This window comes from Chaetura pelagica, unplaced genomic scaffold, assembly GCF_000747805.2.
Source record: "Chaetura pelagica isolate M959 unplaced genomic scaffold, ChaPel_1.0 scaffold123, whole genome shotgun sequence".
Classification (NCBI taxonomy): domain Eukaryota; kingdom Metazoa; phylum Chordata; class Aves; order Apodiformes; family Apodidae; genus Chaetura; species Chaetura pelagica.
The window spans coordinates 4,315,242-4,327,188 of record NW_009953295.1 but is presented as its reverse complement, the minus strand read 5'-3'; the positions used below and the strand labels follow the sequence as shown (position 1 = coordinate 4,327,188).

Sequence of the window (11,947 nt, the reverse complement as noted above, 5' to 3'; positions counted from 1 at the left end):
TTGAAGCAACCTGGTCTAGTGGGAGGTGTCCCTGCCCACAGCGGGGGGTGTTGGAACTAGATGATCCTTAAAGTCCCTTCCAACCCAAACCATTCTGTGATATGATTCTATGATAATTGAAAACTTGAAGTGACTTGGTGGCAGAAGGGAACTGGGAACATCAGCTGTAGCTATGTGGCTGTTAAGAACTACCCTGAGAATGGAGATAAGATCAGATTAATTTCATTTCAGCATTACTTGCTCGCCAGAATATTCTTGGAGCAACCCTGAGATGACCTGGGTGGGGAGTCATGGGGTGCATCACCAGGGTACTTCAGAGCACAGAGGCTGGGTGATCTATAGCAGAACCAGCACAGCCTGTTTGTTGTGCACGGTTACCAGATGTCACTGAAGGGACTGTTTTGGACAGACAACATACCTGAAGTCCTCAGCGCAGAGGGAAAGAAGAACACAAATCAGACAAAATATTTTTACATCTCAGGATTTCTGAAGGTCCTGATTGGTGGGGGAGGGAGACCGAGAATTTGGCATTGCAGGAATGTGAGTAAATTCAGTCAAAACTGATGGAAAGATACAGTTAGGCAAGAAACCAAGTGCCTTATGCTGAGTGAGTCCCTTTAGGAAATCTCTGAGGAGTTTTAGATATTTCTGAAAAATGCAGGAGCCTTAGGCACTATAGATGGATTGCATGGTTTTAATTTATTAAATGGCAACAGTAGGCAGCTGTATGGCAGTCTGTGTACCTGTAACTTAGGTATTTGTTTTAACAACCATTAGCTGCAAGTATCCTCTGTATGAAAAATACTTTCCTGAAGAATTCAATAATTCTCATCTAACTCTTTTCATTTCCCTTTTTCCCCACACCTACCTGCAGGAGGAATTCTGGAACGCCTATGTAGGTAAGAAGCAATCTGCTTTTGTTTAGAGAATTAAGCTTCCTTACTGCAGGGTTAAAAAGGATGCACTTCTTAAGTAACCACTTCCTGCTCCTTCTTTCCTGTCATTTCCCTGTGGGACACCTTCGCTTTGTGTTTCCTCTGAAGAAGGAATCTGGCTGATTTAATGCCTTGCTGTTTCTTGAAACCAGTGACTTCATTCAAAGGCAAGGTTCAGCTGCCTCCAATGCCTGGGAAGATCTTTGTCTTCTCAAAAAGAAGAGTGGCCCTTTGTAAACAAAGTGAGAAGCAGAAACTGGATATGTGACTCTGCTGGTCGGTTGTCCTCCAGAGGGGCAGCCCCAGATGATGGAATCAAGATGCAAGAGTCATAGATGAGGGTGGTGCTTAAATGCTATAGGTCAATACAAAGCATCTCCCAGTCCCTTGACAGTGTCTTGTCACCTTCCATGCTAGAGTATTGTTGATTCCTGTATTTTAGAACATTTTGTGGGATGGGTTTTCTACAGAAGTGTTTGGCATTCAAGTAAGACATGCCAGTAGACTAGCAGTTACTACCATCAGTTTTTATGTTGGTTTTTTTTTTCAAAAGGTCTGAGTTGTAATTATTAGTGTTCTAGTGTTCATAATCACTATACAGGGGCAGATTTTTAATGTGTAAGTGTGGTAATGTGTTCTCCTGAAAGTATGTTTCCAGCTTGTGTGTTAGGAGGAGTACCTCAAAAATGTTGACCAAAGACAGCTCAGCTTTGTCTGAAGACAGTTGCCATGAAAAAGATGCAGACTTTCACAGTCCTCTAAGCAGGGGATGAACTCTGCGACCTACAGAATGAAATTTCCAGGAAAGCCTATGTCAGTGTTGCAGTGAACAGGAGAGGAAAATTACAAACCATTTTCTTCTGAGAATACAAGCAGCAGAACATCAGTGCCAGTGCTCTCAGCAGAAATACCAATTTCATGTGTTTTCAACCGCAGCCTACAAATGCTTTATTGGTGTTCAGAAGTATTGAAAACCACAGCTACCCTCAGCCAACTTACTAGAACCATTTGTTCTCACTTCCTTTTCCAGGAGGGGATTCTGCAATGCTTTTGTGCAATATTGGTAGAAAACTCATTGCAACAGTTGCAACTAAATGGGAAAAACTAAATAAGTATGATTTCTAACAGTAAAATTCTGCTTAGTTAAGGCCACCACAGAACAGAATGCTCTGACACTGCAGAGGAGGCAAAAACCAGGAGCTGTGCTGCTGGTCTTGAGTCTGTCTGTCTTCTGGTAAATGGTGGTCCTGCCTTTCCTCTGTTGAGGATGGGCATTAATGCCTCTGTGGTGGAACACACAGAGGCAGCATTTGAAGCACTGTTGGTTTTGGCCACATGCAGGTAGAGAAGTTGTGTTGAGGTGTGGGTACAGTGCACAAAGCCCAGCAGATGTTTCCTGTGGCAGATAAAGCTGCAGCAGCTGAAGTCACAGGCCAGAGCCACCAGGCAGGTAACAAGCTGGATCCTTAGGATGAGCAGCTTCTGGCATCTTGTACCCTTTTGGGTGTTCTAAACAGGGGCAGAGCAGGTGATAAAACCTATAAATTTGAAGAACATGTTATCTAAAGCAATGACTTATTAAGCAAATGTCATTTCTCTGGATCTCCTCCTTTTCTTGTTGAACAGTGTAGAAGAGCCCAGCAGGGTTGTCTGATGGGGGAACACAGATGGGAGAGACTGTGGCAGTGAGCATTAGTGCAGGAGGGAGATACCTCTGTGGGGGGTGGGAGAAAGCTACATGGAACCTGCCTCCACATGCAGTGCAGCCTCACCATTCCACATGTAGCTGAGTTAATGAGACACATGTGGCTGGAGCCATGGAGACAGGTCAGCCAATGGTGTCCAGGTCATGGAGAGGAAGAAGGGCTGCAGAAGTCAGCTGTCAGGTGTAGGAGATCCCAGCGTAAATGTGAGTGTGAGGTAAGAGCTAATTTTTGGAAACTTAAACTCATACCTCAGTGGATACAATGGGATAATTTTGGTACCATATGCAGCATAAACCAGACAGTTGGCCTGCACACGTGGATTTAGCAGGGCTTTGTGAAGCATTTTGCTTTGTTTTCTTCATCTTCTGATTAATATGCTGGTGTCTGTTTCTTTAAATGGACAGCACTGCAGACAAAAGACATGCACAAGGAATGAGGTGACCTTTAAAGAAATAAAAGTTGAGTTGTCGTTATTATGTGGAAATTGTAGCAAAATGCAAGATGCCAAAAAGGTTATTATCTTTAGACAGTAGTTGCAATGTCAAAATGCCCTGTCTGCTTTCACAGCCTTCACTGTAAATTATGTACACTCTGACCATGATGTATTACTTTATCTTCCTACAAAAAAAGAGGACTGGGTATTCACTGTCATACAGCAGCCATCAACACTAGATTGCAAAACTGAGAATATGTTTGTGATTCATTCGTGGTTTGGAATGATTGCTTTTGTACTCTTTGTTCCATCTGGAATGTGGCAACTCACAGGACATATATTTTAAAAGGAAAGATAAAAGATTGCTTATTAAAACTAACATTTCTTTAGAGTTCACTGAAAATGCCTACACTTTTGTTGTTTGTTTTTGTAGATGGGAACCAGTGCAGCTCAAATCCTTGTCACTATGGTGGACATTGTAAAGATGGAATTGGTTCCTACACTTGCACATGCTTGGATGGTTATCAAGGCAAGAACTGTGAATTTGGTAGGTTTCTGCTTTAGAGAGCTATGGCAGTGAATTTCCCTGGTAGCTGAAACACAGAGAGTTAACCCTTCTTTAACCAGTATTATTTGCCCTTGGAAAAATATGTAGAATAGGATGGTAGTCAACAAAGAGTTTGAGAACAGTGCCATAAATACAAAGCAATGGTGCCTCTACAGCTGGGTAGTGTTAGAATCATAGAGTAATAGAATTGTAGGATGGTTTGGGTTGGAAGGGACCTTAAAGGCCATCTAGTCCAACCCTGTTACAAGGAGCAGGGACCTCTTCAGCTTTCAGGTTGAACAGATCCGGTTGCTCCAAGCCCCATCCAACCATGAATGCTCTGAAGTTATACTTACTCCAAGGAAAGCCCTCTTAATTATGACAGTGCCTCTTTACATGATCTTGAAACCCCAAAACATGATAAAACTGAGAAGCAAAGGATTCTTACAGCTGAAACTGGAGAGCATTTAGTCCAAGTAGGGCATTTACTGCTCAGCTCACAGCAGTGAAGAACCAAAGTAAGCAGGTTTCAGTAGACCATGCAGAATTTTTCAGCCTTGCAGGGAATAGTTTTTTGTGTATAAATCCTTCCTGAGACTCACTTCTATGGCATACAGCTACCACCCTGACGATGTCATTGGAGTGTGTATCAGTAACCTAGAATTAAGAGTGGTGACCCCAGAGTAAGAGTGTGTGAAACTGAAGTTCAAACATGGGACTGTGGGGGGTGATGAGGAGTAGAGTTTTTTAAGGCAGGAGGGAGGAACTGTGGGAGGATTTACCAGTGTCTGGGCTTCTTTTATTTTTTATATGTTCTTCCACTATCATTTTGTCTCTCCTTTTTTAAGCTCAGCATGACATGGCCCCTGGCTTGGCAAGCATGTTTCATGCAGTGGATGTGACTGCTGTGTAAGACATAAACTAATGTTAGCTACTCATGTTATTACTAAGATGTGCTTCAGGTAGTTTACAGGTGAAGATACAGATCCTGTTTAAAGAGTGTGATTTAATTTGGTGAACTTCAAGATCTTCTGTCAAGTCAGTGTTTATTCACACTTTTTCTCCAAACTTAACCTCTTTTTTAGTCATACCAAAGTACTGCAAAATAAACAATGGTGACTGTGAGCAGTTCTGCAGCTTCCAAAGAACTGCCCAGAAGGATGTTGTGTGTTCCTGTGCAAAAGGGTATGTTCTAGCAGAAGATGGCAAACACTGTGCTTCATCAGGTATGAAGCTACGTAATAAACTAACAGCAATGGTGGTGAGACGTTTCACAGTTAAAGAATGTCTTTTGAACTGTCAGGATTCTACACAACATACATTTGACACTGAGGCCAACTGATTTGTAGCTCCAAAGTCTTTCATGTGTGAGATGATGGGATGGACTTATCAAAGTCCTGCTGATTTGGAAGCCTTTGCAAGGTGCCTCTCACAGAATTACCTGAGTAAATTCCACTGTTGACAGCAGAAAAGTGATTGCAGTTAACATTTGCTTAAACACTTACAATCCATATAAAATAGCAGCTAAGCAAAACTTTTCTACTTTAGATTTCAGTTAACTTAATCAAATAGTAACAGATTATATTAAATAATTACAACTAATGCTATTTACCTTTGTATTTTTATGTGGTATTTCAGCAAACCTGGGGGGAGGAAGAAGACAACCGTATACTCTTGAGGGTGGTTTCTGTATGGTTTATAATTAATACTAAATTTCTATCATGTGCCATATTATTCCTGAAATAAAACACTTCACTCAGCTTCCTAATTAAGATGGTTTTAGTAAGAGCAAGGACATGAATACAGCAATGAATCAACTGATGTTTTAAATGTTAAATACTTTGAAAACCCTATCTGGAGACTGAACCTATAGTCAAGTCTTAGGACTACAAAATGGCTTTCATTTTTCAAACCATCTGGTCTTCCTTCTTTCTTGCATCTGCCAAGGTTTTGCTAGTGTTTTGAAAAGAGGACAGCTGCATTAACTGATTTATGAGATGGTGCTGTCAAAAAGTTTCCTCTTGTGCTGGTGTTTCTGTCCATCTCTAATTCTAAAATTCTTGTCTTAACAGTAAAGTATCCTTGTGGAAAAGTTTTTGTGAAAAGAAAAAAAAGGTCGATTATTTTACCCGCTGATAATAGCAATGTAACTAGTGATGAAGATGGCCCTCCCACAAATGCAACGGTTTTGGAGGAGGACATTGTTCCTACCACAGAAAGCCCAACCTTCCATCCTGGCAACGAAACAGGTAGCAAGACTCCGTATGTCATTACCAGGATAGTAGGTGGTGATGAGTGTCTTCTTGGCGAATGTCCGTGGCAGGTAAATCTGGTGTTGGTGCTCTCAGAATGTGTTTGGGAGGGAAAGTGGGGAATTGTTTATTTAATCTGGTTGCCTTTGGAGTGTTACCCATGTAGGATGCCATTTGCAGCTGGAGGCAGCTGAACTGTGTGAATGTAGGCCCTAAGATCTGCTGTTCTGCAAACTGCAGCCTTAAAATCACAGAATCACAGAATGTCAGGGGTTGGAAAGGACCTCTGAAGATCATCAAGTCCAACCCCTCTGCCAGACCAGGACCAAAAAGAAACTAGGGCTGATCACTCAGGAAGGCATCCAGACAGGTCTTGAAAGTCTCTACAGAAGGAGACTCCACAGCCTCTCTGGGCAGCCTGTTCCAGTGCTCTGTCACCCTCATAGTAAAGAAGTTCTTCCTCATGTTGAGGTGGAACTTCCTGTGCTCATGTTTGAATCCATTGCCCCTCATCCTATCACAGGGCACAAGTGAAAAGAGGTTGTCTCTGCCTTCTTGATGCCCAGCCCTCATGTATTTATAGACATTAATTCAATCCACGCTCAGTCTTCTCCTCTCTAGACTGAAAAGCCCCAGGTCTCTTAGCCTTTCCTTGTAAGGCAATGTCAAAATCAAAGGCTTTATGCAGTTCTGGATGGTGTTGCTTAACCTGACATGGCAGCCAAGCATCTACAGCACAGAAAGACAATGGAGACGCTGTAGCAGGACACACCAAGCTGTAACGTGCACATGTGTATATGCAATATTAGGAGACACCTGCAGGGTGGTACATGTTGTACTAACAAACATGTATGTCATGTGCAGAGAAACCAATTACCTGGTAATAGCTCATTGAAGTTAAACTGCTCCTCCTAATCCTGCACTTCCCTCTTTTCTTTTGCAGGCTGTTCTGTTGAACGAGGAAGGGGAAGAGTTTTGTGGTGGAACTATTTTGAATGAAAATTTTATACTAACTGCAGCTCATTGCATGAACCAATCTAAGGAAATCACAGTTGTTGTTGGTAAGTGGTTATTTATTTTCCTCCTGTGATGTTTGAACATGTGTTGCAGACTGATCATCCCTGCTTAAACCTGTGTGACATGAACTCATATTACTTTGTTATGCTTTGTTACTTTTTTGTTGTTTTGCTTTTTGTAATTTCTTCTTGTAGTGGGAATCCTGCCTTGTAATGACAAGGGCAGCTGACGTGGAAGGTGATGTTGGTGCATCCCTTTCTTTGCTAGCTAGCTGGAAGTGATTAAGAACAAGTGTTCTGGAAGTGTTGGCTCCTATTGTGTTTATCAGAGTAGTGCTTCTTCAGGAAGCTTGTAGCTCCTGATACGTCTCAAGCATACAGACTTGCTTCTGCAGGAATATTCAGGAAAGCTATGATACATTGACTAGAGGAAGGACAAACAAATTAATATCATGACTGCTTCACTTCTGAGGCATGATACCAGGAGATCACAGCTTTGTATTTGCACTGTTTCAGTCTTGACCCAGACCAGTTTCTCCTCCCTGATAGAAGCCAAGCTCAAGCTCCTGTGACAGCTTCCAGCCAAAGTTGCATTAGCTCAGCTGAATCAGCTGATAGAAAAATCTCCACAGACAAAAGCTCAGGACTGAAGCTGATCTAGGTGCTGTTAATAAATATTGCAACACATTTCTGTGTTTCCTTGGTACGGTATAAAGTCTTAAGCAAAGTGTTAGGAATGGGCATACTACTCTACTCCTCTCTCCAGGTTGTTCTTAGTTTCTTGTACTATCTCCATATTAATTACACTTTTCATAATCTTGTACAGGTGAAGTGGACAGAGAAAAGAAGGAACAGTCTGAAACGACGCATAATGTGGACAGAATACTTGTTCACAATAAATACATTGCTGAAACTTACGATAATGACATAGCTTTAATAAAGCTGAAGGAACCCATCAAGTTTTCTGAGTATGTTATTGCAGCGTGCCTCCCAGAAGTAGACTTTGCTAATGAAGTTCTGATGAACCAAAGGTCTGGGATGGTTAGTGGCTTCGGACGTGAATTTGAAGGTGGCCGATTATCCAAAAAACTGAAAGTGCTTGAAGTCCCCTATGTTGATAGGAACACTTGCAAGCAATCAACAAACTTTGCAATAACAGAAAACATGTTCTGTGCTGGTTATGAAACAGAGCAAAAAGATGCTTGTCAAGGAGACAGTGGAGGCCCCCATGTAACCAGATATAAGGATACTTACTTTGTTACTGGAATTGTTAGCTGGGGAGAAGGATGTGCAAGGAAAGGCAAATATGGTATCTATACCAAAATGTCCAGGTACTTACGCTGGGTGAGAGGGGTCATGAGAAAAAACTTGTAGTCTTGTGGCTCTTGATCTTTCTGTTAGCAACAAGCTGAGTTTCTGCAATGGAAACTTTCTTCTGTTTTTATTTTTCCTTATTGGAGAAGCTTGTTTTGAGAGCTGTTCCCTTACAGTCACTGGGCTGCTTCTTTTTATTTTCTTCCTGGCTTTAAGCATGTGTATGCAGACTGGTGATGTTGTTTTGAATTTGTACAATGAGGGGCTTTCCCTAAACAAAAATGGCCACTCAATGGGGTCTTTTGTTACTTCTTTGGTTATTTTTACATTACCATTTAGTTTCCTGTCTGTTTGCCCAAGTGTTTCCACCAGAGGCTCCTGGCCATAGTATGAGCCTCTGCTGATCATGATGAAAAAGGGAAGGACGGGACTTCAGTTAATCCTCATATTGCACCCAGCTGGATCAGTAGGGAGTTTTTGTTGTTACCAGAGCTGTAGATACCTGCAGATGTACTTGGAAGATTAAGGGAGCAGGGAAGCTTGCTTAGTAACAGCTGAGACACGAGGAAGTATTTTCAACATGTGATGCTAAATAACCACATGTTCCACAAAATTGCCTGCTTAGGTCACAGCAGCTAATTAAAATGGAGTTTTCTTTATATGGATTGTATTTCACTTCAATTTTAATATTTCTGTTCTGCTTATCAGAAAGAAAAAAAAACATGTATGTTCACTGTTTTCTGTATCATATTCTGAACTGTGTATGGCTGAGGATCACAAGCTCCTTGCATGTGAACTTGTTCTAGGTGTCTCTGCAAGGTGCAATATTGATGTACACCTGCATTTGAAATAAAACATTATTTCTTTCTTGTTGTTTTTCTTTTTTTCTTTATTCCCTTCAATCAGCTTGCAAATATATGAAGACAAAAGCTCATCTGAGAGTGCAAATAAGAGTGAAAGTCCCTAAACAAATACCTGCCTTGTGTCAAGGCTGATGAGGAGTTAGGGAATGGAGGGAGGTAATTAAAAGGCTTTCACTGGCCTAGGAGCTCATAAATATTCAAAAGCTCATAAATTAGATGCCAAGGTACTGATTTTCTTAGAAAGGGGCAAACCACACATGACCAGTTCAGGTACTATGATCTAAACTGTGCTGTAAGGTTTCCAGGCAGAAGCTCTGCACTCTGATACATTTTTTTTATGTCATGTGGTCATTTTCCTCCATGTATTCTTTTTTAAACATTCTCAGCTTCAGTCCTAGTTACAGAAACCATGATTACAACAGCAGGAACAGATGAGAGTGATCTGGTCCAATGCCATGCTCAAAGGAAGGCCAACACGAAGCTAGATCCCCGTCTCTCTCCCTGGTGGTACAAACCCAGACCACTCAGCCTTTTATTGTATGTCACATGCTCTAGGCCCATAACCATCCTGATGGTCTTTCCAAGGCTCCTCCAATCTGTTAGACTCCCCCATTGTCTGAGGTACACTGAACTTCACCAAACACCTACTCCATATGAATTAGGGTTTGAGCTGGTACTGGCTGGTTTCATACAGCAGGTGCTGCAGGCAAACCAGGTTGAAAAACTAGAAATACAAACCTGCAGAGCAGCAAGGTATTGCTGCAGTCAGCAGTAAATGTGGGCAGGACAGCAGGTCAGTTACACAAGATTGATGGTCTCCACCTGTATGAACCCTCAGCAGGCTTACATCAGTGTTTGTTCAGCAATGTTTTGTTCCCGGACTTCTCCTGTCTGCTGGATTCCTGTTTGTACCTTTTCAGCCTTTCCTTGTCCCACTGTCACTGTGCTCTATCAGGGTGAAACATCCCTTTTCAAAGGAACAACCTCAGGCCTACGTGCTACCAAATCATATTTACCTTCTCGTGCTAAGGGCATTCTTCTACTTCAGTGAAGCTTGGGGACTGAAGCAAAACTCAGGCTGGACTTTTATAACTTGTTGAGGTGGCTGAGGGGAGGATCTTCCTCTGGCAATGGAGGCAGTTGCTGGATTTTACGAGCTGGTGTGTATACACATCCTTGTCAAGCCAAGTAGCACCTGGGGAGCAGGCAGAGAGCTGGTTTAACAGATGAGCATGCCAGAGGGTGAAAAAAGTCCATGTTTGTGTGTGTGCAACACGACCATGCTTAGAAAAGAAGTGTCATTATTCTGCAGGGTAGGGGAAACTTCATCCTTGGACTTTGCAATCAGAGTTTATTTGCCTTTTACCAACAAAACTGGGTCCTAGAGAGCCTTTCATCCCTTGCATTGGTACCTATAGTGCCCGAGGCACAAGGGCTTCATATTTATTCCTCGTTCTGTAACCAGAGTCTCTGTCATGCTGAGTGGATATGAGTGAAACATTACACTTGCACCTTGACCCTTGCATGGAGGAGCCTTGGCCAGCATGCCAAAAATAACAGAGATAAACTTGATCCCTTGTTGGCTCCGTGAGCTGGGCTGGATGATCCTGGTGGCCTTGCCAGCCCCTGTTCAGCTTCCAGGTGAGCAACACAAGCAAAGGGTCACTGTTACAGTCGTACAGTTGTGTCCTGTGCTGGCACATAAATGACAGGCAAGGTTTTCCTTCCTCTTCATTGCTCTGTGACACAGGTGACCCATCTGTTAGGGCTGTTTTCTATAGGTAGGCCCTGTCAACAGCTGACTCCATGGAGTAGTGTGAGCCAAAAAAAAACAACAAAAAACTTTCAGAATAAGGTGGAAATGGATGAATTTGGGGAAGTATGGTCTGGCTTGGTGCTTGTGACAGAGACTGGATTCTGTGTGTCCCAGAGTTGCTGCATCTGTACAGAATAGCTGCTTACCAGTTCCACTGGATTCCAAGGCTTCACCTACCAGCGTGACAATATATTTCACCCTACCTAAAGTGCTTCAAACTACAGTGGTTTGGAATAAAAGAGACCAAAACTTGTGCAACACCTCAGGGGCCAAATTTTGCCTCTTGGTTTTTCCTGTCCTGATCAGCTGTGTGCTTCACTTGCTTCCTGAGGCACTGCCAGAGCTGGAAGGCAACATCTCTGTAGTAAACTTTCTGAGCTCTGGAAATCCAGTGCCCTTAGCTACTTCTTACTTCTGAGCCACTTTCCTGCTTCTGTCCAGTCTGCAGGAGGCATAAAGCTCTGGTTCTTGTTGCTCTGCCTTACCTGGGGCACAGCAACAGCCAGATCACTTACTCTAGCTCCTTGCTGCCTGGCTAGTGAAGCTCTTTTAGGGAGGCTTTGTCCATATTTCCTGAATGCATACAGCCATGCACAGTGGCCAGGAAGAAAGGGAATAGCCATATGCCATGGTCCTACTGAGGAGACCACCAAGTGGCAGGCTGGCTTCTGGATTTCAGTAGCATAACCAAGTTTACCCATGCAACTGCATGTTATTTTGCTGAAGCAAAACCTGCCCAGGTGTGTGCACTCCCCTCTTCCTTTGGTGTCTGAAATACACAGATGTCACAGCCTCGGTGGCAAACCCAGCTCCCCCCTGCCCATGCAGGAGAGGGGGGCTTTGCTCACACGAGGCTCCTGCAAGCCATGAGGGTGGCACTGCTGCAGCACAGTGGACTTTTCTTTTTTAATATTGTCCTCTGCTGACATCAAGCACAGACTACTTTGCTTTTAGAGGTTTTGTTTTCCCATAAGCTAATGACCTTTGTGCTGCAGCATTTCTCAGTTAGCAGCTTCACCAGAGCCCTGCAGGGAAACTGGGGCAGACGCAGAGTGAGCTTGGGCG

General features: G+C 42.9%; 1 protein-coding gene across 1 annotated transcript in view; it reads left to right on the top strand.

Moving 5' to 3' along the window:
- Positions 1-8,263, top strand: part of LOC104389023 (coagulation factor X-like) — a 24,687-nt gene extending 16,424 nt beyond the window's left edge. The window contains exons 11-15 of the mRNA XM_009997965.1: positions 3,508-3,621; positions 4,707-4,847; positions 5,694-5,944; positions 6,817-6,934; positions 7,716-8,263. Coding sequence (XP_009996267.1) covers positions 3,508-3,621; positions 4,707-4,847; positions 5,694-5,944; positions 6,817-6,934; positions 7,716-8,263 — 1,172 coding nt within the window. The remainder of the gene's footprint in view (positions 1-3,507; positions 3,622-4,706; positions 4,848-5,693; positions 5,945-6,816; positions 6,935-7,715) is intronic.
- Positions 8,264-11,947: the final 3,684 nt, after the last annotated feature.